Below are 27,943 nucleotides of genomic sequence, written 5' to 3'. Positions count from 1 at the left end.
GTGGTGAAGAAATGTGTCGGTGGTTTCCAACTAACTGACCCTTCTATAAATATCTAGAACATTGGTATTGTACTCGTGTGGATTTTTGGTATTAATAAAGAAATAAATTTCCTTGCCTATTGGTGCTGCGGTATGAATAGTATATGTTAGGTTTTAATTCATATGTATCAATTGAACTATTTTATGTGATTAGCATATCTTTGTATTTGTGAAACTTGAGTGATATTCTCACTCTACATTTTTGGCGCTGTTGCCTAAGTCTGAACTTGGAGGTCAGCAGGATGGAGTAATGGGAAGGGCATTTGTACCGCTTATCTAGTAACAAATAGTGACAAGAAGAGGAGGAAATAATTGAGGAGGATTAGTTGACACATGATCTGGTAACGGCTTGGGAAGTTGTGTTCGATCAGTATGTACAAAGAGAAGCCCGTGAGAGAACAGTCCCTGAAGGTACGGTACACGATGAACTTTCGGTGCCACCAGTAGTATGATCTCCTGGGAGAGATTCCTCGCTTGTTATCAAGCAATTTGTTATGAGTAAAAGAGAAAGGCAATAGAAACGACTCATGCCCCTGATTCCTAATATATATCCTAGACGGGCACAGGGAGAAGAAACTGAGGAAGAAGTCGCCTTGAGGATACTACGTCTCCAGCAACAAGAGGACAGATGTTGTAATTGGAAAAGAGGACAAGGAGATTCCACGAGAATCCAGGAAGGGTTAATTGAGAATACAATGAAAGGTATAGAAAATTTGGTCATCTTTGAGACACCAACAAGGAAGTTGGGATACAAAAACCCAGAGACACTGGTAGGAAGAGACTTCCAACAGGAGCAAAGTCAAGAAGAAGGGGATACTTTTAGTAGTTCCTCCTGGAGAACAAACTTCCAACTGGGAGGGAGTGTTCCATCCGGAGGCATTCCATCCAGAAGTGTTCCATCGGTAAGTGTTCCATCGGGAGGCGTTCCACCAAGAGGTGTTCCATTGTGAGGTGTTCACATAATGGCAATAGACAAACAAAAACTACCAAGGTTTACAGGGGACGGTTCGGAGGACCTTGCTCGCCATTGTAAAACATGTATAACAATATGGTAGGTGAATGGACAAAATAATGTGGCAGAATAGCTAAAAGCCTTAATGGCGGCATTAAGGGGTATTGCCATTGATTGGCATACGGATTTGGAGGCAGGAAAGAAAAACACATGGAATAACATCCACACAGCCTTCGAAGAAGAATTTAGGCTCTTGAGAGATGACGATGAAATAGTAACGGAGATCCATAACACAAGATATAACAAGCCGACAAATGGACTAAAAAAAAGATTTCGTTGAAGGTTAACACCATCTCTCACAGAAAGATGAAGATAGTCCCACCATCTACCTTTGCAGATGCATGTACTCGTGCCATGGACATAGAAAGTGAGAGTAAAACTTCTAGGGCGAGAAGACATGGAAGCTCCAATTAAAGTTTGGAAGAGAGCGAAGAAGAATCCAAAACTATTCAAGCCTTAAGAAGAGATCTGAGACGATTGATGAAGGAAGTGGCAGGGAGTAAAGAAGATAAGAAAGAAGGGAGAGAGCTTTGGTGTGCTGACTGTGAAAAGAAAGGCCATACAAAAGGATCTTACCCGAAGAAAGCATTTTGCGAGATTTTTCAGGTAACAAGGCACACAATTAAAGATTGTCCTTACAATTTAAAAACATGGAGCACTCAAGTATTCTTGACCCAAGGGGAACAATCCACACCACCCTCTACTCCTCAAAAGAATACAAATACAAAAGCCTCACCTGGAGGATACAGAAACAACATGAGAAGAAGTAACAATAATAGCAATGACAATAGCAATAACAACACACCTCGGCGTCCACTTCAATATGATTCCAAAGAGAGACCAATGATCTAGTGTAGGAGATGCAATGAATGGAGACACTTTGCACGAGATTGCCAAAGCGGAGGAGGACAAAATGGAGGGATGCTCTTTAAATGGTGTGGGCCAGGCAATCATGAAGATGCAAGTTGCTCAAGACAGAAGAGAGTGAATATGTTAGACATTGAAGATGTAGAAGACGAAATTTCTGCTGTCACGAGGATGCAAGCCAAAAAATTAACCTATCCAGATGCTAGTATGGAGACGAAAAGATTTCATGAAGCAAAGAAAGACATTCAAGATAGCATGGGGGACCGAAGAAAGACGACGACGAAAACCCTACTTCCAGTAGGGGTATAACAAATATTGCGAGGCAAGTACTGGAAACTGCTATTCCAGTAAAAATAAGTGATTTATTAGAAACATTAACCCAATTGTAGGTGGCACTAACACAAGGGGCAAAACCGAAAGAGACAACCTGAGAGAAAGAGAAGGAAGAAGAAGTACACACGGAAGACAATACATTGTTCACCATAGGGATGGGGAGAACACCAGGGGTAGTAGAGATGGAGATACTAGGGTGCAAACTCTCAAATACTATTGTGGATGGAGGTTCTAGTGTGAATGTCTTATCAGAAGAAACATGGAAGGAATTAGGGAAACCTACACTTTGGCCTCCGACATTTCAACTAGTAGGAACGAACCAACATGGAATCAAGAGTATAGGAACGCTCATGGGACAAAAAGTCATTGTTGGTACACAACAATTTTTTATTGGTTTTTTGGTTATCCCTTTAGAAAAGAAAGGGTACGAGGCTTTATTAGGTAGGGGATGGATGGTCGCAGCAAAAGCTACCCATAATTGGAAGTGGAACACGCAATCTATTGAGGCTGAAGGAAGAAAGTACATCATAGATCTCAAAAATCAGTCATTAAGTTAGGATTTGGCATCAAACTCTGAAGGAGAAAACTATGAAGGGATGGAACTCGATGAGGAAGGGGTGCTCCAACTAGGGGAATACTCAGAGGACAACACAAATTTCCTTAATGGATTATTTCACTGGCAAATGGGAGACAATGAAGTTTTCCACGCAAAATGTAATATGTTACAAATACAAGACTCAGTCGGAAGGAAGGTACTTGGGAGGAGTACACGAAGTATAAAGAGAATGGGGCAATAAAGTCATCTACTTTGGATAACAAACCTATCCGAGACCTAGTGAATGGGTCTAAGTTAAAGGCATATGAAAGACAGAGTAAAGTGGCAAGTAGCTGAAAGATTCCTGATGGATCTCTGCTGCAAATCTGCTGTAGATTTATTTTTAAAATTGTTATTTCCTGTTTATTAATGTTTTCTTGTAGAACTAGACGGAAATGCAGAAGAGTTTGTTTGTTTTTGTGTTTTTCATGATTATTATACATAGAAATGAGAAGTAGCAAATTGCAAGAAAAGAGTCTGAAAATAAATAACAATATGCAGTAAAGTCAGAGTTGATACAAATCGTACCAGGCAGATCTCTGAATTATAGAGCCAAATAAAAGATCCAGTACATTTCCTCTAACAATGACGCCACAACTGGCTGATGAAAACGGGCTGATAAGATGCAAGAATTTGCTGCTGAGTAACCGATTATTCTATGTATCCAAGTGCTGCAAATGACAGAGTACGGCTGCAAGTACGATTGCAAGAAATGGCAGTGTACGGCTGCTAGAATTCACCTCCCATACGCCAAAGAACATGCCCAACAAAACAAACTGTAGGCCCAAGCTGAAGTGGCATCTACCTTCCTCCTGAATATTGTTGAAACTACTGACAAACCAATACCCAATGCTGCTGAGGGTTACGTCCCAGCCAGCAATTACCCTGGGGTTTGCGTCCCAGAATGTAAATCGCTCAAGCAAAGCAAATTTGAAAAGAAGTGTTTGAAAAATATGCATAATCATGAGAAATGGCGCCTATCTCCTTATAACCCCTTGCAAAGCAATTCGAACCCTAAAGTGACCCCCAATTGGTGTTGGCTATAAAAATGGATTAAATCTTATTTTAAAGTGACCATGTCACTAGAAAATGACCTTTTCCACCATAGTAATAAATTTGCTCATCGAATTGCCCTGAGATCAAAGAGGAAGATTTAGAGAATTTCAAGACCTTTCCAATGAGCTATCATAACATGGGATATGCATCCAGATGAGGCCAAAATTTCCTTATTACTCCAAAATGGCTATTAACTTAGCCTTATTTAAATATTAAACGCTAACTAAGGAAATATTAAAAATATAACCCAAATAGCCATAAACTGCCCAATTGACATCACAAACCATAAAATCATCCTGTCACTTGTCTGTGACTGAAGTCAGAAATCAAGGATCCACTGGCAGTCTCATCCCTAAAATCTAGGGATGCTCCTAAAATTTAGGAAACAAGCCCTATCCCTCTGAAACTGAACCCAAAGGGTCATCTCATGGAAACCCAGCCCTGGGCATGATCATACCTCCTAAAAAGTAGGAATGAACCCCATAAATGTAGGAACTGCCTCCTAAAAACAAGGAACGTCACCCAACTGATCAATACCCACCAAAAAACCAAGTCCCCAACACTGAATAACCATACTGGGTCTCTATCCAACCCTGTCAGCCTACAAGACCCCATAATAAGCTGATTCACATGTCTCTGTTAGACTGAGCTAGAGTGGGGACATGACAGTAGCCATTTTATAAATACATAAGAGGAAAAAAGACCAAAAAAAAAAGTGAAAGTGACCAAAAAGAAAAAAATACACTAAGTCTTTATAAAGAGCCAAAGTTAAAACACATCCCTATAATTGCCAAAGAGGGAGATAAAAGTACCAGAGAAAGATAGGAAGAGATAGCTAAAGTGGCCGTACGGACTACCATACAACAGGAGGGAAGGGGAGCAGTAGCCATACGGACCTTAGAGAGGAGAGAAGAACTTGTACGAATGATCGTACCATTGAAAGGAAGGGTGAGAACAGTAGCCGCATGGACATCAGGAAGGGCAGAAGGAGAACTTTTAAGACTGAACACGACAGTGAGAACTAGGCAACCTTGTGTACGGATCAGAAAGCGCATTCTACAACACCCTATACAATCACATTTTGTAAGGCAACAATCTGTACGACAACATCATCCTGTACGGTGGCACCAATTTTAGCATCATTTCGTACCCGTATGGCAACAAAGGAAACAATTTTCACTTGTACTGGCACTCGTACGACAAGGAGACAAGGAATAATTCCGTATGGCAAGGGGGGACATAAGGAGTACTTCCATACGCCATGTAGAGGTAGCCATATGACAACAGTCTGCAGGAGTACGACAAACAAAGTTACGACAAAACTAGACATTCCTAGTAGAACACGTGGAAGTTAATTGCAAGTAGTCACATCATAGGAACGGTTGATATGGGTGGCACATACAAGCAATTAAAGAAGAAGCGATAAGGGAGATGACATTGAAAGCAAAGGAAGAGATAAGTAAGATGGCAAAGGGTTGGGAAAGCTTTGGCAGGTTATGGCTGCCACCTCTCATCAATGGGAAGCAAAAAATGTAGCCATGGAAGAAGCCTAGAAGATAGAGAAAGCAGATCCAAGCACAGGGATGTCCTCCCAGTCCTCCTCTTGAAGTCAAAGTTCTTTTTTTTGTTGTTTTTATGTTCAACAGTTGGTTTCCAACTAACCGACCCTTATATAAATATCTAGAACATTGGCATTGTACTCGTGTGGATTTTTGGTATTAATAAAGAAATAATTTCCTTGCCTATTGGTACTGCGGTATGGATGGTATATGTTGGGTTTTAATTCATATGTATTAGTTGAACTATTTTACGTGATTAGCATATCTCTGTATCTATGAAATTTGAGTGATATTCCCACTCTACAGTCAAAATTTGTCCTTCTATCAAGATTCCTAATCTCGAGAGCCTAAATCTCTGCCACCCTATGAGCCTCAATTGGATGTTTTAATTAGTATGTCAATGGATATTTTTTATCAAGTTGGCCTCAGAGGAGTTCAATAAGTGGTAAATTTATTGAAATCCAATCAAATTTAGAAATAAATTTGGGCAGATCAGTTAAAGGATGAAATTGGAGGTTCAAGTAAGAAATGCGCATATTCTAACAAAGGTTGACAGTTTATAAATCTGAAATTAAGAATGCTGAAAATCATGCTTGGTTGTTGTTAAGTTGGTTTAAAAGTAAAGTTTCTTTGAAGAGATTGTTTTACCTTGACAATACTTTATTTTGTCTATGTTCGTCATTTTACAAATTTAATACGATTCTCTCTTTTGTTTTGCAAGGTAAATATGAAGGAGGGAGGGTTGAATCGAGATTCACTCCTTCGGCCAAATTAGAAGATTATGAAATGGATGGTATGCAAATCCTCATCACACCAACAAAAATAGATGGTGACAAGATCAAGCTCAAGGACTTTAAGCTAGAATATGCAAATGGCCAGCCTTCTATCATAGAAGATTAGGCCTAAAATCCAGCTATGAAAGTGGAATTCAAATAACAAATTTGGCACAAGAAAATCAAAGTCTATAAGTTGAAGAAATGATCTTCAACTTGAATTTCTTCTTGAAATCCAAGTTCACTTTGAAAGATCCAACTACATGAAAGACTTGGTCACCCCAAGAAGATCATAGCCAAGAAAATCAAGATTTCGTAAACCAATAAGTGCAACAAGATTTCCAATGAAAGAAAATGGGGATAATAGAGAAGATGAAGCAATTTGGTAATTCGCCATCACAATTGGAAGCTTGATAATGTTGAGTGTCAAGAGATATTTTCTCATCCCCAACGATTTTTTATCGATTCTATAAGGTAGGCATGTTGATGTGCTGCCCACCCGTCTTTAGCCAATCAAAAGGCTCTGGTTACATGTGTCCAAGCACAACCAATCAGATTTACCAAGTGTAGATGTGCAATCATGCCTCTACTTAGTCAATTTTCTCATTGGTTCACAAAAGCATTGTATTTTTCTTATTGACTTGTTCTTTAGTTTTCAATAAATTATTGTTTTTGTTAATGTTGTAGTCTTAGTCGAATTGAATTGACCTAGAGATAATGGTTATTGGTTAATCATTAGACAAACTCTAATATATCGCCACACATGCATGCGCACACACACGCATGTATTATTATATATAATATAAAATAAAAATAAATATATATATATATATATTAATGTTAATATTGTCTAAATGTTTGTTGACTAATAAACTATGTTACCTCGAGTTTCCGGGACGGGGGGACGAGGAAACGGGTTTTCGGGACGGTTTTTTTTTTCTTGAATTAGGGGACGGCAGGGGACGGCTATATATATATTGTTGAAAGACATTTTTAGCTAGCCGATTTTATAACTGACCTGAGCAACTTAATTTGGTGCTGCGTCTCAACACCTTTGTAATTAATTGCACTAAGATTTGAAACCTTCATTTTGGGCCATTATAACTTGGCCATTGTTTCAAGGATGACTTTGCATGTTTGGTATGTGTAAACCCTATATTTATGTTTTTTGGACAGCAGACTTTTGGGCAAGTCGAGTATCAAAATCTGCATATCCATCTCTATTTTATCTCAGAAATAGTTAGGAAGGTTGTATTTCAAGACTGAAATTTCCAGGGCAGATATTAAGATTATTGTATGTTTCTAAACTCAGAGTATAATTTAAAAAACTGTCTTTAGTTGATAAACTCAGATCTGATTCTAACATAATATCTAAGCTGTAATTGACGTATTTGAACGCAAATAAATATTTAGAATGTTTGTGCCCTAGTTTATAATATTTGTTATCTTTTCCTAGCATCCCTATTTGAAGATATTACACTATAACAGCTTCAAAAGATGAAACTTTAGCATAAAATATTTAGCTAATCATGAATAACAGCTACGTAGAGTAGAGTGTGAAATGTTTTCTCTATTGTACCCTTGGGAAAACAATAAAAGTATCGTATATTAACAATTTAATAATGAAATTTTCTGGGCAGATACTAAGATTATTGTTTGTTTCTAAACTCGGATTACTGTTATGTTTCTATATATTTAACTAATCATGAACAACAGCTAGGTAGAGTGTGATCTAATATTTTCTTTATTACAACCTAGGGGAAAACAATAAAAAATTGCATATCACTAGTAATGCTTTTTTAAAGTTGAATTTTATTTTAAAATTGGAAACTTCAAGTAGTCCCCAGGACGGATAGGAAACAACTATGGAGTCTCGAGGACGGTCAACACCATTTGGAAACGTGTTGACCGTTTTCGAATTTTCAAGGACGGGTTTCCGATTTTTTTGCTTGGGTGGGGACAGCTTGGAAACGTTTTCGGCCGTCCCCAAGTCCCCAAAACGGGGACGGTTTCCGAAACTCAAGTCTTAGGGCAGGAAATGCGTTTCCGGGTAACATAGCTAATAAACCATAAAGATGTGTCTTTTCATGATAAATGTCTTCTCTACACATTTATATACATTTGAATCTGCTTTTGGAACATAGAAGTAAATCAAAGTGTTATTACATTTGCAGAAAACGGTCCTTCAAATCTTAACATGTTATCAGAGCTAGATTGCAAATGTAAATATTATATTTAAACTCTTCAATTTAGATAAGTGAAAAGTATTCATGAGAAAATCAAAGGTTCCTATATAACCAAAGGTGATGCAATTTATCTATAGTTTTTGGAGACTCTTAGCAAGTTAATAGATGTTAATAGATGTAGGGGTATATGTGACAAAATAAAATGGAGGGTGTCAATAACCAGTCAAGTTTACCAGGTGGTGGATACGTAAGCAGTTCAAGAGGCATCAAACACTAGAGACTTGAATTCCAACATATTTGAAATAAAATTTGATGAAGATAATAATCGTAAATGGCTTATTACATAGAAACTCTCAGAGACTTTGATATATACAAAAACATTACAATTGTTTGATGATTTAATATTGAGTCTGGAGTAATATATTGTGATTGGCAGCATACATTAGAGTCTGGTGAATTGTGGTTGGCTATCCTGTATCTTGAATGTTAGCTTATGTTGGGCATCGACTGAGTAAAGAACATAATATATTCCATGACTCAAAGGTGGCTTGAGATTTTTTTGCATGGGGTCATTCTTTTTTGGCCTATGATTGGTGCAATGTATTACAGATAGCTCTAGAACTACCATGTGGATTATTATCACCATGGATATTGAAGAATGGAGGCTTCTCTTTAGTGAATAAGATATATTTTATAGGGCCTAGTTTTTCGTGTGCAAACGGTAGTGGGTACGGATTTGAGGCAAAAGTAAATTAGAAAAATTGTCATCGAATCTTCACTTATCTTCCTTGCATATATATTTTATGAAGTGGTGTATCAAACATTCTCATATATACTAGAGTACGGAAGACAGTGTTTATTGACACAATTCTTAAATTTTTTGCATTGCCACAAATGTCTTTGGGTTTTTAGGTTTGCAAAATCAGAGTAATGAGAAAAGCATTTTGATAATCATTCTCCTTTATACGATGGCCATTCAAAATAAGAAGTGCCCGTGAATTGCCTTGGTCAAAGAATATACAATATTTGGGAAATTTGCAAGTTTGAAAAAATAATTGTGAACCATGTGAAGGGAGCCATTATCTGTGGCAAACATTTCTCCTGGAGTTTTTTTAAGGAATGATGTTACCCCAAAAGATGATCTAATAAATAGAAAATTGCAAAATAAATGATAAATTTGATACGTCAACAATCAACAAACTAGAGTATAACCTCAACATGTCAACAATCAACAAACTGAGTAGAATTAGTACTCTTCATAACATTCAAGTGCTATTCATGATCAATAATTGACTTAAGATGTTATTTAGACTTTTTTCTCAAGAGATGCAATTAAAAAAAATTTAATCCTTGAGAACCATATATTTATGCATGGAGTGAAAGATCACCGTACATCAAAGATAGTTATTCCAAGAGAGCATTCCATTTTCGAGAGTTAAGGAATTAATTGATTGGGAAACAAGATGTCATAAAAGATAGTACACGTAATTAGTCGCAAATAAAAGCTACGAATATTTCCATATGAGAATAAGGAATTAGAAGAGGATGATTTGCAACAACGCTACAAGTCATCTTAAGATCTTGACAAAACCACACAAATAGATCAATGGAGATAAGAAATTAAGGAAAGAGTGATAAGAATTTAGAAAGTGAAATATATACATGTGAGGGGTGGCAGAGAAGAAAAGGGTTGAATCCTTATACATTAGTAATTATAAAATGCAAATAACAAGTTTATGAGGAAATCAAAATCATTTAAGGTCGTCATGCTTTGGATAATTGTGGAGAGTGGGTACATATATTTGTGAGATGGAAGTTTTCAGACTCTTACTTATCCACGATGCTTGCAAATATAAATTTACGTGTCCACATAAGAAGTATGTTTGAAAAAATATATTTATCGGGCGTCCACCTATAAGACAAATTGATAAACATGTTGGTGTTTATATTGTTTATTTGATAGAGGGGCATGGAGGCTCGATGATGTGGCTGAGTTATAACAATAGTTAAAGTTTTCCTAAAAGTGGTGTCTTTTTCTTATGTCTAGTTTCATTACTGCCACTTGGTATATGGTTTGGTTGGTTACGTAGTTGGGAGACCGTTGTAACTAAACATGGTCAAACTTATTTGATGAACTTATTTGAGTTAGTTTGATAGTTTATGTGTGAATCAACTTCTTGTATTGAGAAGTAAGATATGATGCGAGGATGTTGAATTCAATTTCTTCATTGGTACTACTGATGACATGACAATGATTCCTTACTAGAATAATTCTAAGAAGAAATATGGGTTTGAAGTGGTTAAGGATGTTTCTTGTAATGTAAAGCGAAATGTAGCTTCTTTCTGAAAGAATAAGATATAAATGTTTGTGTACAATATGATCAAGAGACATAGCAAGTGGTTAAACAAGAAGAGAATATTTTATTTATTTATGATGGGAGATTTCACTATTATGAGGAATTAGAGGCGCAAGCCCAAATCACAGAGGAGATTTCTAGATGGAAGTTGGTCCTACAAATTATTGCTAGCTAGAATGTAGAGGACAATTCAAGGGTATTCTATAGTCAAAAGACATGAGGCATCTTGATTTCCCTGAGTGGGTGTTGTAGTCAATTTGTCTCATCGTTCAAATTGCTGTTCATATTCTAGACATATATGAAGCAAAATCTAGAAGGAAATTGCTAAATTGATCAACAATAAAAGATTAAAGAAGTTTGAGCAGGAAGATCCTTTAATCTTCAAAGTCATTGGGGAAGATTAATATAGGTATAGAACTAGAGCAGAAACATAAGGATCGTCTCGAGAAGAGTGAATAGGAATACAATTATGGATATCCATCTACAAGTGGAAGTGATGTTATTTTCAAAGCTAGTGAACTAGACCATTTGATGGTTCAAATTAATTGAAAACTCTATAATAATGAAGTATGTGAGAATTTTACATTGTTGGGGGGGGGGGGGAGGGGTGAATAATTACCTTTACCAATGTTTCATTCCCCATAGGAGACATTTTCTGATTTGATGAATATGGACCTTCATTCAAGCAATTTATATCAAAGATGTTAACGTACAGACAAGTATTTATTATCTTTGAGTATTACACTTATTTGTTTATTATAGTCTCTTGCTTATATGTATGAATAATAAGAGTCACATGCCTTGATGTACTCTTGTTCCATTCTTTGGTCTCGAGGAATGCTCTTGCAAGAAGAGAAAAATGGTGCATTAAGTATGCTCCCAAGGCATTAGTGCAAGACTCGATCTATGAGTTTTTGGAGAAAAATATCTTCGATGATTGGGACTATGTGAGCAAAGTATTCTTCCATTAAGAGATAGTTTGTCACATCTTCAAAGGCAACGAAGGAGCTTAGAAGATTGATATAAAGAGAGAGTCAAAAAATACATGTGTATGACTGCATGATTTTGATGGGCCTACCCCTATGTACATCATGAGGAAGTGACGACTTGTCACCAAAAAGTCCGAAGATTGATATTAGATTCAAGGGGAGTCCAATAGTTTATCTCAGGTATCCTTGGATGAAGAGAGCTTCTAAGGGAGCGTAGAGGATCTGATTTCCCAGAATCTTTGTTTAAAGGGAGAAGAATTTAAGGTGAAATTCCTTGTAATGCATTCCTCTCCATGAGAGAGAAGTTTAAGGTGAAAGCTCTTGTTCCACCCTCTAGGAGCAGCTATGGTGGATCCACCCTCTAACATGGTTCATGGTGGATATCATGTGAGTTTCTACATGATTCTGTTGGAAAACATCACGAGAGGTGACAATCTTTCATCAATGTTTGTGTCTTGAGGTCGCTATTGTAATGTGACGATTTTAACAATGGTTTGACCTGTTATCATGACAGACTTCATTAAGTTGTTGTCTCGTAATGTGTCGAAGATCATGATAACGAGCATATCATGATAGACTACATTAATATTGTTGTCACGGAAAGTGTCGGAGATCATGATATGATATTTGTTTTTCTTGAGTTCTTGATCTATTATCATGATAGGCTACATTAACTTGTTGTCCAAGAATTTGCCAGAGATCATGATAACTAACATATCACGATAGCCTACATTTAGTTATTGTCCTAGAGTTCAGATAACCCATATTCTTCTAGGATATAACATATTATTTTGGTAGGCATCATGATTATGATGCTAGTGTACATAGGGAAAGAATGTATGTATGATGAATATGAATATCATATGATTGATATTCCTTGTTGAATCATACTTCAGATGATATCTAAAGATAACATCTAAGTTGATGGATATATATATTGATATCCTTAAATATGTCATTCCAAGAATATCATATTGAGATGATACCTCTCTATATGCTTGAGAGCATAATGTGTTCTATATCAATCCTCCCTAGTTGAGAGGGAGTGTTAATGTTGTAGCTTTAGTCGAATTGAATTGACCTAAAGATAATGGATATTGGTTAATCATTCATTAGACAAACTCTAATATGTCCAATTATATATATATATATGTGTGTGTGTGTGTGTGTGTGTGTGTGTGTGTGTGTGTGTTAATATTGTATAAATGGTTATTAACTAATAAACCATTGAATTGACCTAAAGATAATGGATATTGGTTAATCATTCATTAGACAAACTCTAATATGTCCAATTATATATATATGTGTGTGTGTGTGTGTGTGTGTGTGTGTGTGTGTGTGTTAATATTGTATAAATGGTTATTAACTAATAAACCATAGAGACATGTCTCCTCTACACACATTTATATACATTCAAATCTGCATTTGGAACACATAAGTAAATGAGAGAAACCGGTCCTTCAAATCTCAACAGTTTCTTGGTTTAAGCACAATTGTGAGTCTTTTTTCAATCCACCATGAATTTGACTAAGAATAAATCTTTTCATCTGTGAGGCCAAATTTCCATTGGGTTTTCATTTTAGGTTTTGAAGTTGAACTTAGTCCAAAATTTGCAAATAAGAAAGATAAAATGTCCCAATTGTAAAAATGAGATTCTTCATTCCTCTTTTATAACTTTTGAGAAATTATATCTTAAATTCATCTGTACTGAAATAATAATCTTTTAGCCCACATAAAGAGGCATTATTTTATTTTTTGCTTTTGATATGTCAGTTTTAAAAAATTAATCAAGTATAAGTCACCTAAAACCTCAAGGCAATTTAATCAATTAAAATATTCCCTTTTAATTTTCCGAATTAGCCTATGAGAATAAAATTGGCTAATGATCCCTCTTGAAACATCTAGGTTGAAGAAGGGGACATTACATCTTTGTGAGGTCTATGCCTTTGATTATTGATAGTAGAGTGATAGTTCTGTTGTAGTGGAATGTTGTCGAAATAACTTTTTTCTTAATAGCATTTCAAATTTTGTAAATGACCTTTTTCGTTTATATAACCTGAACATTATTTGGATTTTTTCTTTGTTTTTTCCAAATGTTGGAGTTCTTCTAAGTTTTTCCTGCCTCAAATTTCAGGGATTTTTGTTTGAATTTTTCTATATGAGAAATTATTTGGTTTATTTTGAGAGTGGGCATTGCAGTGGTTATGATTTGGATTCCTTTGAGCAATTCTTATGAAGCATGATTTGCATGTGGGTTATTTTGGTAATTAACAATTTTATTGAATTGTGACCTTATGTTTTGATTAAATTAGTAGACTAATATATATCAGTGTAATTATTTCAGGCCATGCAGAGAGATTACAAGCTTAGCTCATATTCATTAAATTCTGTTTCAGCGCACTTTCTTGGTGAGCAGGTAATGAAGAATTTTCAAATTCCTTTCCTTTTTTTTAATGAAATCATAAGTGTGATTTATATCTATTAGCATCCAGGTAAAAGTATGTTGTCACTGTAACAACTTCTATCCTTTATTAAGACTATTCCTTCTTTGATTTCTATTGCTGCACGATATGAACCTTTATTACATCTGATAGCTAATTAAAGGTTACTAGATCTTGTTAGGAAAAATGATGTTTTAACTTTGCAGCAAGAAGAAGGTATTGCTAATAAAAAACTACCATTGATACACGAGTGTAGGGGCTTGCAATGGTGGGGTGCCCACTTGTGGGCTCTGGACTCTTGACTAGTGATGGATTGGGGGCAGTGTGCCTTGGCAGGGTTTTTTGGGGGCTGCGCTTCTGAAATAAAAATTTCATATATAATTTATCACCGTAAAACTTGGCTGTTTATCATTAGATCATATATCTAAACTTCGATATTTTGTATGCTTTTCTTGCCCAAGAAGGCTCCTATTTTAAAAGGGCATTATATTATTGTGTATTCTGATAGTTTGATAGCTATTGGGTTGCCTTTGGATCTCCATGGGTGATATTCTTCTGAGAAGCTTGCTCTGCAAGTATATTGTAATTTGTTGTTGATTTTTGAAAAATATTTTGGGCGGCTTTTGCAGTGTGGGGTTTTGTCTTTTAAAAAGGCTTTCCCCACCTTAATCATTTTTTTGTAACTGCTGTAAAGATTTGAGTTTTTTTTTTGCATAACCCTCCTCTCGAGGTTAGTGTAAGAAGTTTTTATTTTATTTTAATAAAAATTGCACAATACCATTATGTATTTTATTAATTATAATAACTAGTTTGATAACTCAACAGAGAAGAAATAACTAGTAAGAAAACCCTGCTTCTTCATTGCTTTACAAAAAAGAAAGGCTCTTGACTAGCCAGAAATAGGAAAGCAGCAATGCATTTTAAAAAAATACCATATGTATGGTATGCTGCCAACTAGCACTCCAAAATAAGGGTAGCCCTCCATAAGAATCAGATAGTACATCAAAAGGCATTAAGATGAGAAATGAGATGAATACAAACCTTAAAGTACCCACCTCAGCACTATAGCCAAAAACGTAAAAAAAGACCTGCACCACATCTTGAATATCGTCCCCAAAAAAGTCATCCAGTAGCACAAAGGCAATCACATATGATAGGGAGAACACCGTATCATCATTGGAAGCCCCGACTCATCACAAAAGCCATGACAATATAATGGAGCAGCAGCCCAATTTCTCCTGTCAAATTACAAAGCCCGAGTCACTGCCGGCAAGTAATGGACTGTCAAGAATATGCCCAAGCTACGAATCACAAAACACAATGAGCCTCGAAAAATAACATATCAAACACTATCTAATGCAAATTGTTCCTTAATCTGTTCTGAGATTTATGCTGGCAGTGCATCTTTAGCAAGCAGCAAGCCTAGCTGCTCATGGGAATTGATCAACTCCGAAGGGCTCAAAGATTTCACATGAATACCATCACAACCGCAATTTGCTAACAAGTCTGCAACTTGATTACCTTCATGCAGCGTATGAGAGATGTGAACATCTTGAGAAGTTGCTCCCTTAACTTACCTTCCTTATAAATTACCCAATCAATACACACTTTTTGTGGAATGATAATATCTTTGCTACTTATTTTTCAATCGAAGCATCTGTTTTTAATTTGTATGCTTTCAAGAGTTGGGTTTAATTTCTAATTGTTCACCGTACTTGAAAATCTTGCCAAAAGCGAAAACTCGTCAAGGCTTGAAAAAACTCAATGAAAACTCAACAAATAGCTTAGTAACTTAATTTTTTTCTTAAATTTAATAAGAAATGCATTTTATTTGCAAAATTCAATGGGGAGTTTCGTCCAATGACTCAATAAATTAGTACATAAAAGAAACAAAGTCTAGATATATTTGGCTGATTTAAATGCAAATTTGGTAGAAAATGACATCTTTATGTGGATGGTAATGGCTGGTAGCCCGATCAAGCAATTAATTGTTTTTGTAAAACTAAAAGACAACATCCAAACATTAGTATCAATGTAGACACCACAAACATATATCTTCTTTGGTAGACATCATGATAGTGATGTTAGTGCACATAGCAATAAAAGATGTCAGTATGGTCAATATCATATGGTTGATATTGAGTATGATCAATATCCTTAGCTAAGAGGGGGTGTTAATGATTGTAGCTTTGATCGGATGATTCTAATTGATGAAATCAAATGTTTGAATGGCCTATCATCCTTAAGCATTTGATATTTTTCCTTCGCTATTATTACTATGGAGCATTATTATTATTGATGATAAATTATCATGTAGATATCTATCTATCTATTTACTTGTCTATATATATATATATAAAATGCATATTACATATTTGAGATATATTATACATCTATATATTATCTATATATAAATTATTTTCATATATTATAATCATGATAATACATTAAGCAAATATCATTTGTGATGTATGTTAAAACAATAACTAATGTGAGTTAAAATATTAACAAGAGACATGTCTATATGGGAGACATGTCTCTTTGCATTACAGACATTCATTAAAAGAGTAACTTGAAACACATACAAATTAGTGAGTGCTATTACAAGTTACAAAATTAACATATCAAATAGAATCAGCACACACATCTGGAGAATAGTGATTAAAATTTGAAATTCCTATTTCCTTTTAAGCCTATAAAATTAACAATGCATTGGGTCTCCTAGTGCTTTAGCCTCCACCATTGCCATCTCTATTGCCTTTGCCTCTCGATGCACCTAATCAACCTACTCTAAGTCTTATCATTGAAGGCAAGATCATCAATCTCAGTGTTCCACCTTGCTTTGTGGATCAGCCTTCTTTAATATAATATGAAATCTCTCGGTACCCAAGATCTGTTTGTGTTGAAGGTGAAAATTGTAGTGAACAAGAACAAGATCATCTAGTCTTTTTACTGCCAACATGTTGCACTTCTTCTAGTGTATATGGTCAAATAAACTCTAATTGCATTCACATCCTGAAGCACTAGATGGCTAGCTCAAGATATGAATTGTAATCCTCTGTAAATTTGGCACCTTAGTACCAAACATCTCCCACTATGCGTTTGAAATAAGAAAATTTTAGATAACTTAATTTTATCAATCTAAATTGTTAAATAGAATTAGAAATTAGAAATTGCAATCATAGATTTTTACTAGGCATCAATTCTATCTACTTTTTCTTGCATAACTCTCATGCAAATAAGTTTCCTTGTGCTTTCTTATACTTTTCTATCTCATAGATTATAATTGTTCCAATTGTTTCATTGGGCGATATTCTCTCTATAACATCGTGGAGCCCACTCTGCACCTTGTTACTAGACTTGAAACTTGGGCTGAATTGGTATGGTAGATTAAGAAGTGGGCAACTGCATGTATAGGTCTGTGAAGTAGATTGTGCCATTGACTATTATTGACATTCCCTTCAGTTTTAAGTTTTGCTTTTAAAAATGAACAATGAACATGGAGAAGTGTTTAACAAAAATGATGAAATGAAATTGAAGTGAGGACAAAAAGGAAAATTACCTCCACAATCTCCTTAGCGAAAAGCCACTCAGCAGAATTCCGATCTGCTGTCTTAGCCCCTGCATTGGTCTTTGCATATGATGATATTGTCCACACCTTACATATAAACACGCCTTTCAAACTAACCTTTGACTTAAGCAAAGACTGCAATGTAAAAAAATTGTTGCAAATCTAGTGGCCCCAAGGTTGGACGAGACAATTTTTTTTGTTTTGTGTATTGCCTCATAAGGTTGGGGACCCAAGTATGATTATATATGAATTTACAAATATTTCTTCCTTGCTCATATTTTTATCTAAGAATGTTTATGAAGATCCTCCAACATGAGGTCAATGCAATGAGCATTAGAAGAGGTCCAAAACAAGTGGCGGTGCCTCTCCATAAGAAGTTTACCCGCCACAACATAATTTGCTTGATTTCTTGTGACTATTTGGATTGCATTCTCCTTACCCACCTCCTTCAAAACTTCCTCCATTACTTGACAAAGATGCTCTTCATTTTTTGTTTTCTTCAAGGCATCAATTGATTTTAAAAACATAGTGGCACTTGAGAAAAAGTAAAGCAATTTAGTAAAATGATCAATCAATTTAGTACAATGATCAATTTACTAAGAACGTTTGTAGCACATAAAGAACCAAAATTTGCTGAATGGATTTGTATGGAATTGCATGAAGGCTTGAATAAATTGTATTCTTCTGTTTTGAGCATGTATTATGCTAATTGGCTTGCAATGTGGAGTGAATAACAAGCAATGATGAAATGTCTTGATGCGAACCAAAAATGTGGTAAGTGGCCTTGTCAAATTGTGATAAGGATCATAGGTCCAATATTTGATCATTTTCCCTTTAATTTGCTTAAGGAAATGTGTAGATGATCCCTCTTAAGATTAGTACAACAAGATTTATGTATTAATCCTTAACCATGAACCTCCTTGTGATCACGAATGTATCGTGCTCATTAAATGTTAGCGCAAGACTTAAATTTGTGGCATGACATTCAAATAGGTCTCCTTTTAGGGAAATTGGACATGTCACATATTATTATGCTATGAGAAGACACATATCCATAATATGACATTGAGAATATACCTTCATGAAGTTCTAATATCAATTTTGGAGCTCTGTGATCTGAGTGTGTTACCTTTGGTTAGAGATAGTGTTTAGACTTTTGTGTCCTAAAAATGATTACAACGGCAGGAATGGACCTTTGTGGTACAAATTAACCATTTATAATCTTTGGGGTAAGGATATGATGACTATGATGCTTAAAAGTATCTGCAAAGTACAATCAATGTGAAAAAAATATTTTTAATTGATACGTGGTAGCTCTTATACCCTCGGTGCTCCTATATCACATTAAGTTAAGGTTGGACCTTGCATTTGACATACATCTATACATTTCACCACAAGATGCCAAATGGTAGACCAAAGTTTTTAGTTCTCTAGGACATGAAATATATATATTTTAATGGCCACATTAAATCATCTAATAATAAAAATAAATATATTGAGCAAAGAAGTGGTTGGCAATATTGCAGCAGATAAAAAACAGTAATTTGTAAACTTTACTAAATCCAACAGAGTATACTTGATATGGATTTCACTAATGCTCTAACATTGTAGGAATAGGAAGTTGCAACTCAATTGGTAACTGGCCACAAACAACTGAGATATATTTGGTACCAAGAGTTCTAAAAAAGTGGATTTTCTATTAGAAGTCAAATACTTTCTTTCACATAGCCTTCACAGATTAGAAGAACTAGAATAAAAAGTGTAGAAGATAAAAATCAACAAAAACTAGTTGATAATGAATACCTCCAAAATAATAGAATATGCTGTAAATTTCTTTACTGATCCCCTTATTGATGCTCCAAGTAATAGTGAAATATCTGAAGTCTAAGACAGTTTTTGACAAATATTCCAGAATTCATTAAGACGAGGAAAGCAACTAGTTGGTGAGCTAAATAACAAGAAGGGATTCACATAATACATGTTTTTTCATTCCAAATCCAAAAAGACAAAGCTGAGGTTTGTGCTGATCTGTTGGCTGCTTGATAGAGTTGTGGATACTTAGAGTCAAAACTATTAGCAGTTGTGGATGGATTCTGATAGGAACCTGAAAAGCTCAAACAACTATAATACCACAGTGACATAAATATTGAATTAGCCAAAGATAGTTTCTATGAATCAAATGGCCTAATTCTTGTTTGTAACATGATGTTCAAAAGCATCTAAAATCCACAGGGCTTCATCTTGTGAAGACAAATGTATGATAGTGTTATACCTCACTATTGTTGGTTTTGTAATGCTTAGAACACAATTAGGAGTAACTAGAGTAATGCAACTTGCTGATATAAAACCAGAGAGGGCATTATTGAAACTTTGTACAAGTAGAGAAGGAGACAGGCAAGAGAAAGAATCTGGAACATGGGTACATGTGAAAACCCTTTCAGCTTAAGCTCTCATGAAGCTATCAATTGAAAGAATTATTTGCCATTTATCAATTGAAACAATAGCTTCCTGAGCCATCTGTATTACTATTTTCTTATATTAATATGTACAATAGGAAGAACTGTATGGGGGATATATATATTGGTTTTATTGAGAGTGTCCTCTGTTCTTGCATTTCATCATCAGAATTATGAATAATTTGATAGTGTGCTGATGACAAAGTTTTCATGGCAAGAGCAGAAAGAAGATGTCCATCATTCCATCATTTCTGATTTGCACAATGGGAACCCAGAAACAAGGCGGAGACTTGCTGTGTACTGCCTAAAGGTATACTGTACATCTTTCCTATTCTTCTCGAGAGCATATACTTTTCCATAATAATTATAGGCAGAAATATTTTAACCTGCTCTTCAAAGTCTTACATTTGGTTTCTGTAGTTGATTAACTCATAGTAACATTCCATTGACATTGCATGGCAAAACTGTAAATGAAATTCAATTACCCAGGTTTAAACTGGGAAAAACTTGGGGAACTTGAAAGCTATATAATTTTCAGAAAAGTAGAAAAAACCTTGATTTTGTTATTTCATACCAAATATAGTGTGTAGAGATAAGAAATAAATACTATACATTTAAAATTATCAATTTTTTTAAAGAATAGTTTAGTTTATTGGGAATTTTTTTTTACTTCAAACAAAGATGATCATGTAGAAAACAAAAGGCTGGTCAGAAAATGGCAAATTTTACCTTCATGGAGCATATACTTTAGGGGCAGTCCCATGTGTTTTATATAAACCAATAAGGGTATAAATTAAAAGGAAACCCCTTATTAGAGTTTATAATTCCAAATGAGACCAATTTATTCAAAGTAAAGTGAAGAATCTTACCAATGTTTTTCACCAGAATTTTGCAAATTTTCTCAATATTGAATATTCAAGTATTGTATCCAACATATATCTGCAATATCTTGTGAGGATTTTGTGTCTGAATCTGATTAAAACATGTGCTGAAAAGATTCATAATGAAAATATATGAATACATTGAAGACCATTTAATATGTATAAGGCTGAGATAACACAGGATTTTTTACAGTTTGTTGTTGTTAAAGAAGACACAGAGATGGAAAGGTCTGATTCTGTCCCTTTCTCAAAGATAAAAACAAGTCTTAGTCCGTTCCAGCGATTTTATATCTACTATGAGCTCCTATGAACTCCCAAAGGCAAGCCTTTTCCTAGACAGGACCTCATGTCGTAAAGTAAAGATAGTGGACTGGGATTTTGGTCCCACGAAGCTCTGCAAACTTTGGATTGCTGCCCCCAATTGAGTATTCTCTGCACTAATCCTTCATATGCTAGAATATAGAAGAGGCAGCTGCGACAAAAGCCCATGGCTAGCATTGATATTTGCACTGAGCACAAAACATGGTTATTAGCAGAAATGGGAAACTAAATTACTTTAATCTATTACACACTTCAATGCCTAGCTTCTTCTGACAGCAATTCTTAGAATTTGGTGTCCAACTATGAAGCTATTAATTGCCCAACCACTCATTTACTTCCATTGACTAGCCAAATATAAGGCTCAAAAAAGGTGCTGAATGTTATCAGAGTTTCATAACTGTTTGTTTTTTGCTGATTCTTGTGAGGAGTTTCTTAAATTGGAGAAGGAAATAGATAAAAAGGATTCAAGAGCAATGTTATTCTTGTCTTCAAATGTGCAACCTCATTATATAGACATTTTAGATTTCCTTGCACCACCATTAGTTTTGTAGACACCTAAATTTGATCATTACAATTGATCAGTTTTGTATCCAATTCCTCCTGTTATTGATCTCCATATCAATTAAATAATATTTTATTAATTCATATTCTCCCTATCTCTAGATACATTTAAAACCCTTCTCTTACAGTCTTCTATGTCCAAATTTAAGGTAAATAGTTAATTTTTAATTATTTATCTATTTGCATCCCTACCTTTACCCCATCCCTTTCTTCTAAAAAATTAAATAATTGAATTTAATCAATTTGATTTATCTCTCTCATATGTTACATCCTCTATCATTTTCTATTAGCTTCCCAATCTCTCCACCTAGTCCCTCCATTAAGCACACGCACACACTTTTCCTTTGATTAAACGGAGTCAACCTTCTCCCTTACCTAAAATCAACTACTTTGTCCCCACGCGTCAATTTTACCTCTGTTTGGAAAAGATCCCTTGTCCTTGGATGCATACCTCGTAGTACCCATATCCTTATACTGTATGTGCTTTGCCACTTGGCACACCCTTGACCCTCTCCTTCCATCCTAGTTCTCCATTTAATCTTTTCCTAAATATATAAAACCTCCAATGCTTTGCCATTTCTGACATCCCCACAATTCCGAGAAATCAATGTTATGTTACTGAAATTTTGAGCACACATCAAGTTGATCAATTGGGAAAATTTAATGCAACGAGTCTAGCATAGGATATTGTTGTTTAATTTTCTGTTCGTAATGTTTTCCTTATCCTAATCTGATTGTTTGTTTAAATTTTTTTTGATCGATTTTATAAGTTAACTTGTTCATATATTGAGCACAAAATCTTGCACACAAGTTACATGAAGAATGAAGATTTGGTTTAAAAAATTAGAAACAATGAGTGTTTCATGTTGAAAACACAAGGATAAAATTATGAAAAATGGGAATGCACCATAAAGTTTTATGTGGTCCCAAGGGATCCTATAGAGGCATTGCCCTTTGATTCATACCACTAAAAAGGTTGTCATCTCTTGACCTTGTTGGAAGTTTTAGCCCTAAATCTTCTCTTTGTTATAAAAAAGTGAAAAAAGTAAAATTTGTGTGGGCCTGAGCCCCATTTTTTGTGTGTTTATGTATGTATATGTGCTAGTAAGTTTCTCCAAATCTAGTGCTTGGTTTCCCTGTTCTTGAAACCTACCCGATTGTTCCTTGATTTTGAAATTCAGTGAAATATTGTGATTTTTATAAGTGAAACAAAATTGTATTGTTGCACTTACCTTAAGTAGTGTTTACTGCTATACCTGGTAAAACTACATACATGAAATAATAATATAGGTGGCAGTGCATACCCGATGTAGAAACATATCCTTTATTAGCTCATGAATTTATTACAGAGAAGAAGATCAGAAATAGTCTGCTAATCCGCCTATACAGACTACTCCATTCCTTGGCGTTACAAGACATATTTAAAGAACCCAATGGTTGCGAAGAGAAAAATAACCATTAACCAACTGACACAACTACTTGGGAGTCACAATAAATAGACAATTAATATGCTTGTGGAGAATCAATGTTTAGACATTGTATTTCAACTGCAAGTATATCTAATTCCAAGAACAATCTAAATATGAATTGTGACATGGTTGTTGATGGACATTTGGATCTCTTAAACTTCAGTTTGAATCATCCAATATTCTTGTCCATCATTTGTAGCATAAGGTTTTGCCAACAAAAAACACAAGGCATTGAAAAGATGTGTGAATAATGTGTGTCAAACAACAAACTAACCACTAATCAACTTTTTGTATTATTTGTTATGACTTGGACAACATTATTATATCCTATATACTTAGTGATCCCTATAAGTGTGTTAACAATAAATTTTGTATCCTTTATCTACCTCTCCCAATCCATGACTTTTAAAACATTGCCCCATTAGGGGATATTGCAATTGCATTTACCAAAAGCCGTTTTTTGGCATCCTTTATGTATTATGATTAGAATGATGGACATCCCTATCTTGACCCACAATACCTAATGGGCTTCAACAAACCTTCTACAAGTTTTACCTCCTCTACCAATAAGGTGCTAAGCACCTTTTCGAAACTTGTGGCCTTGTACTCTTTTGGAGATCGTTATTTTTCTTCACCATCAAATTACATCAAAAGCCAAAAAATTTAAATAGATGCATCTTGCAATGTAGTGAGTGTCAATCTATTTGGCTCACTCTGAAACAACTTTTCTAATAGTTCTCTTCTATTTTGTGGGCTCTTTTTGATGTGCAACTGAAAATAGATGATTTCCTACCACAACCTTAGGAAAGGTGAGGGTGGGGGAGGTACCAATGCTTGAGATCCTCTCCATGATAAGTGATTGCCTAGACCTGTACAATAGATAGTTGCATCTTTTACTTGTTTCCATTCACTTATATGGTGCAATAATTTAGATGTTGGCATGGCCTCATCCTTCTTGGCTTTGGCAAACTTGGATATCCATTTTAAGAATGCCACATAAATGGCCTTTTACCTGATTGGACAAGTTTGTATATTTAATACTACACCTGTTGCAAACCCAAATATATTCTCTACCACTTCAAAACTACTGTGTAATGTCATATTCTTCCACAGAGGCGAATTTAGCATGGCCTCATCCTTCTTGGCTTTGGCAAACTTGGATATCCATTTTAAGAATGCCACATAAATGGGCTTTTACCTGATTGGATGAGCTTGTATAATTTAACACCACACCTTTTGCAAACTCAAACATATTCTCTACCACTTCAAAACTACTTTATGATGTCATATTCTTCCACAGAGGCAAATTTAGGTTTGCTTTGAAGATGAATTAGCTGTGATTGTAATCCATATGACAACAAATATGAAAAACAACACATGCCAAATAAAATAAAACAAAACAATAAAACACTAACAGAATTTTTTGTCATGGAAAAGTGAAGGAAAAAATCCAACTAAACTTACCTGCAATCCAGAAATCTTCTACCATTATCTCTTTGGCAGCATACCAATCCAGTAGCTTTGGAATCTTCAATGATCAATCTTCAGCTCTAATTTAGCAATGAAAAGAAAGATCAGAGTCCATGAATTGTATTTGGTTTGTGTCTTTTTCTTTTAAAATGAGATAAAATGAATTATTTATGCCTGTAGTGGTCAATTTCAGGGTTGATGCTCATTCTTTTAAAAGCTGGACCAGTTAACATAGATGTCAATAGAAGGCAAAAAAATAATGAAGTCCAAAGAATCCATTATGTGTTTGTTGTGGATACTACAGAATGGCTTTGGATTCCCTTGGGTCACTCTGTAGAGTGAACCGAGACAAACCCAAGCCTGTTTAACAGGACATTGCATAAGTGGCAACACGACCTGGATCTGGGGCTGGTCTTGACTGACGTGGCAACTTAGAGTTTAAAGAGTAATTGTATATCTGATGTCCAGTGTCTGTTTTCAAGATTTATGTTTTTTCTTTTCTATTTATAACTGGATATGAATTTATTGGTAGTTTTGAATAGCAAATTATTCAGTTGTCTTGGTTATGTACAGGATGCATATCTTCCACAGCGACTTTTGGATAAATTAATGTATATATACAATTATGTAGAGATGGCTCGTGTTACTGGTGTTCCTTTGTCATTTCTGCTTTCCAGGGGACAAAGCATCAAGGCAAGTATATATGTTTACAATGCTTTTTCAATGACTCGTTGCAGATTTACGATCTTTATCCCATTCATTGATTTTCCTTTTTCTGCGTGACAACTGCATCCTCTATTTTCACTCTTATTGTAATCATTGGAAACTTGTTGAACTGACATGAGTTGGTAGGAATGGCTTATAGGTCTTATCTCAGATATTAAGAAAATCAAAGCAAAGTAATCTCGTGGTGCCAAATATCAAAGGCCAAGGATCTAGTCAGGAAACTTTTGAAGGTGCTACGGTGAGCATTGAGTTATTCCTTAAAAGTATCAATACACTTGATGTCAGCATTGCATATTCTATTTTTTTAGCTCTGGAATATGTTTGGTGAAATCTTAGAAGAAATTGTTATAATTGAAAATAATAACCGTTTGTGATGAAGGTTTTGGAGGCAAAATCAGGATTTTTTGAAAAACCAATTGCGACACTTGATTTTGCATCACTGTACCCTTCAATAATGATGGCATATAATCTTTGTTATTGCACCTTGGTGAGAAATCCTGAAATTATTTACCTATTGTTTTTTCCTATTTCAAATGGAAATTCTTTTGTTGCTTTGAAAGCCTTTTGCATGCAATAATAAGGGTTTGCTAATCCTTTATGTTTCAAGTTTTCAATGAATAACAAATTTTCATTCTTATTCTTGCTGCGGTCTGAATAATTTTATAGTTCCAAAGCTTATGTTGCTGCATGTTCAGGTCAAGTCAGAGGACTTAGGAAAATTAAATCTCCAAATGAATAACATATTTACATTCTTATTCTCGCTGTTGGTCTGAGTAATTTTACAGTTCCAAGCTTATGTTGCTATATATTCAGGTCAGGCCAGAGGACATGGGAAAATTAAATCTCCAACCTGAGTGTGTGGTAAAAACACCATCTGGTGAGACATTTGTGAAGCCAAATTTACAGAAGGTACATATTCTGCTTTGCTTGTGGTTATTCATAGGTCTGTGTAAGCTTTGTGTATTACTGTATGATAAAGTCTCATTTGTCATGCTCAATTATAGTATTATAACTTTTTCTTTGTTTTCCTTGGTAGCTATCATATACATGTTTTGTATTGTCTAACCCAAAATTAGTTACTTTTATTTTCTTTAGGGCATATTACCAGAGATCCTAGAAGAGTTACTAGCTGCCAGAAAAAGAGCAAAGGCAGACTTAAAGGTGGGGAACTCTGCTGATTTAATTTCTTCCTGATATGCACCAAGCATTTCCTTATCCACTGTTTCTTACATGTTTAATCTCAGTTTTTTCCCTGTTGATTCCTGTGTCTTGAAGACACTAATAAAAATATCAATTTTGAATTTGTCAACTTATTCCATATTTCCTCAGGATGCAAAAGATCCTCTGGAGAAGGCTGTTTTGAATGGTCGGCAACTGGCTCTGAAGGTAATTCATGCTCAATTGATTGTCATGTCTATGACCATATGTGTCTCTGAATCTATTAGATCGAAGAAAATAAGAGGAGGTAGTTCTAAGTTAACAAATTAATTGACATTTGAAGGTCCATTCATTTACAGATCAGTGCAAACTCTGTTTATGGTTTTACGGGAGCATCTGTTGGGCAGCTTCCTTGTTTGGAGATTTCATCGAGCGTCACAAGCTATGGTGATCTTTTAAGCTTGTTTTGGGAAATAACTAGTAGAAAGTGCACATGCATTTCTACTGTTTACTCAATTTTTCTTAGCATCTCTGATGTTTTTTTTTCCAACTAGGACAGAGATACTTGAGGTATCTGTTAGACTCTTTTGACTTCTCATTTATTATTTTGCTGCATTTTTTTACAAAGGGCTTCCATGACATCTAAATAATTCATGTATTTGATTTCTAAAAATGAATCTTCTTGCTTGAAATTTGTGCATGGAGATGTTCAATTATCTTATTTCATTAAATAGTTCTGGAACACACAAATACAATGCTATGTCAAGGCATTCCAACTATTTCCAATGCAATCCAACCTTCAATGTAATTTCCTTGACATTTGTGCATTAGACATTCTCATTATTGTATATTAATATAACATTTGAATCATATATTATATTTTCATCCTGTATGATTTAGGTCGTCAAATGATAGAGCACACAAAAAGACTAGTTGAAGAGAGGTACACAGTAATTGGTGGTTATCATCACAATGCCGAGGTAGGTTATTTCCTGCTTGCTTACAACATACCTAACCTCTTTGAAGTGATATGAGGAATCTGCAAGAAATATGCAACTGGTGATAGTTTGAATATTCTGTCATACTTTATAATCTAGACTAAGTTTATATGCCTTATAGTTTG

The 27,943-nt window shown here is 35.0% G+C and overlaps 1 protein-coding gene across 1 annotated transcript in view; it reads left to right on the top strand.

Annotated features, from left to right (window-relative positions):
• The window catches only part of LOC149572878 (DNA polymerase delta subunit 1), a 103,259-nt gene that overhangs the window by 61,509 nt on the left and 13,807 nt on the right, over positions 1-27,943 (top strand). Inside the window, exons 11-20 of the mRNA XM_089813953.1 lie at positions 14,111-14,182; positions 20,458-20,544; positions 25,510-25,629; positions 25,802-25,900; positions 26,042-26,149; positions 26,476-26,571; positions 26,758-26,823; positions 26,992-27,048; positions 27,180-27,267; positions 27,721-27,800. Coding sequence (XP_089670079.1) covers positions 14,111-14,182; positions 20,458-20,544; positions 25,510-25,629; positions 25,802-25,900; positions 26,042-26,149; positions 26,476-26,571; positions 26,758-26,823; positions 26,992-27,048; positions 27,180-27,267; positions 27,721-27,800 — 873 coding nt within the window. The remainder of the gene's footprint in view (positions 1-14,110; positions 14,183-20,457; positions 20,545-25,509; positions 25,630-25,801; positions 25,901-26,041; positions 26,150-26,475; positions 26,572-26,757; positions 26,824-26,991; positions 27,049-27,179; positions 27,268-27,720; positions 27,801-27,943) is intronic.

The sequence above is a fragment of the Cupressus sempervirens genome, chromosome 2, assembly GCF_028749045.1.
Source record: "Cupressus sempervirens isolate cs-2001-9-10 chromosome 2, ASM2874904v1, whole genome shotgun sequence".
Lineage (NCBI taxonomy): Eukaryota > Viridiplantae > Streptophyta > Pinopsida > Cupressales > Cupressaceae > Cupressus > Cupressus sempervirens.
The sequence above is the reverse complement of the archived record's forward strand: the minus strand, read 5'-3'. Positions and strand labels throughout refer to the sequence as shown.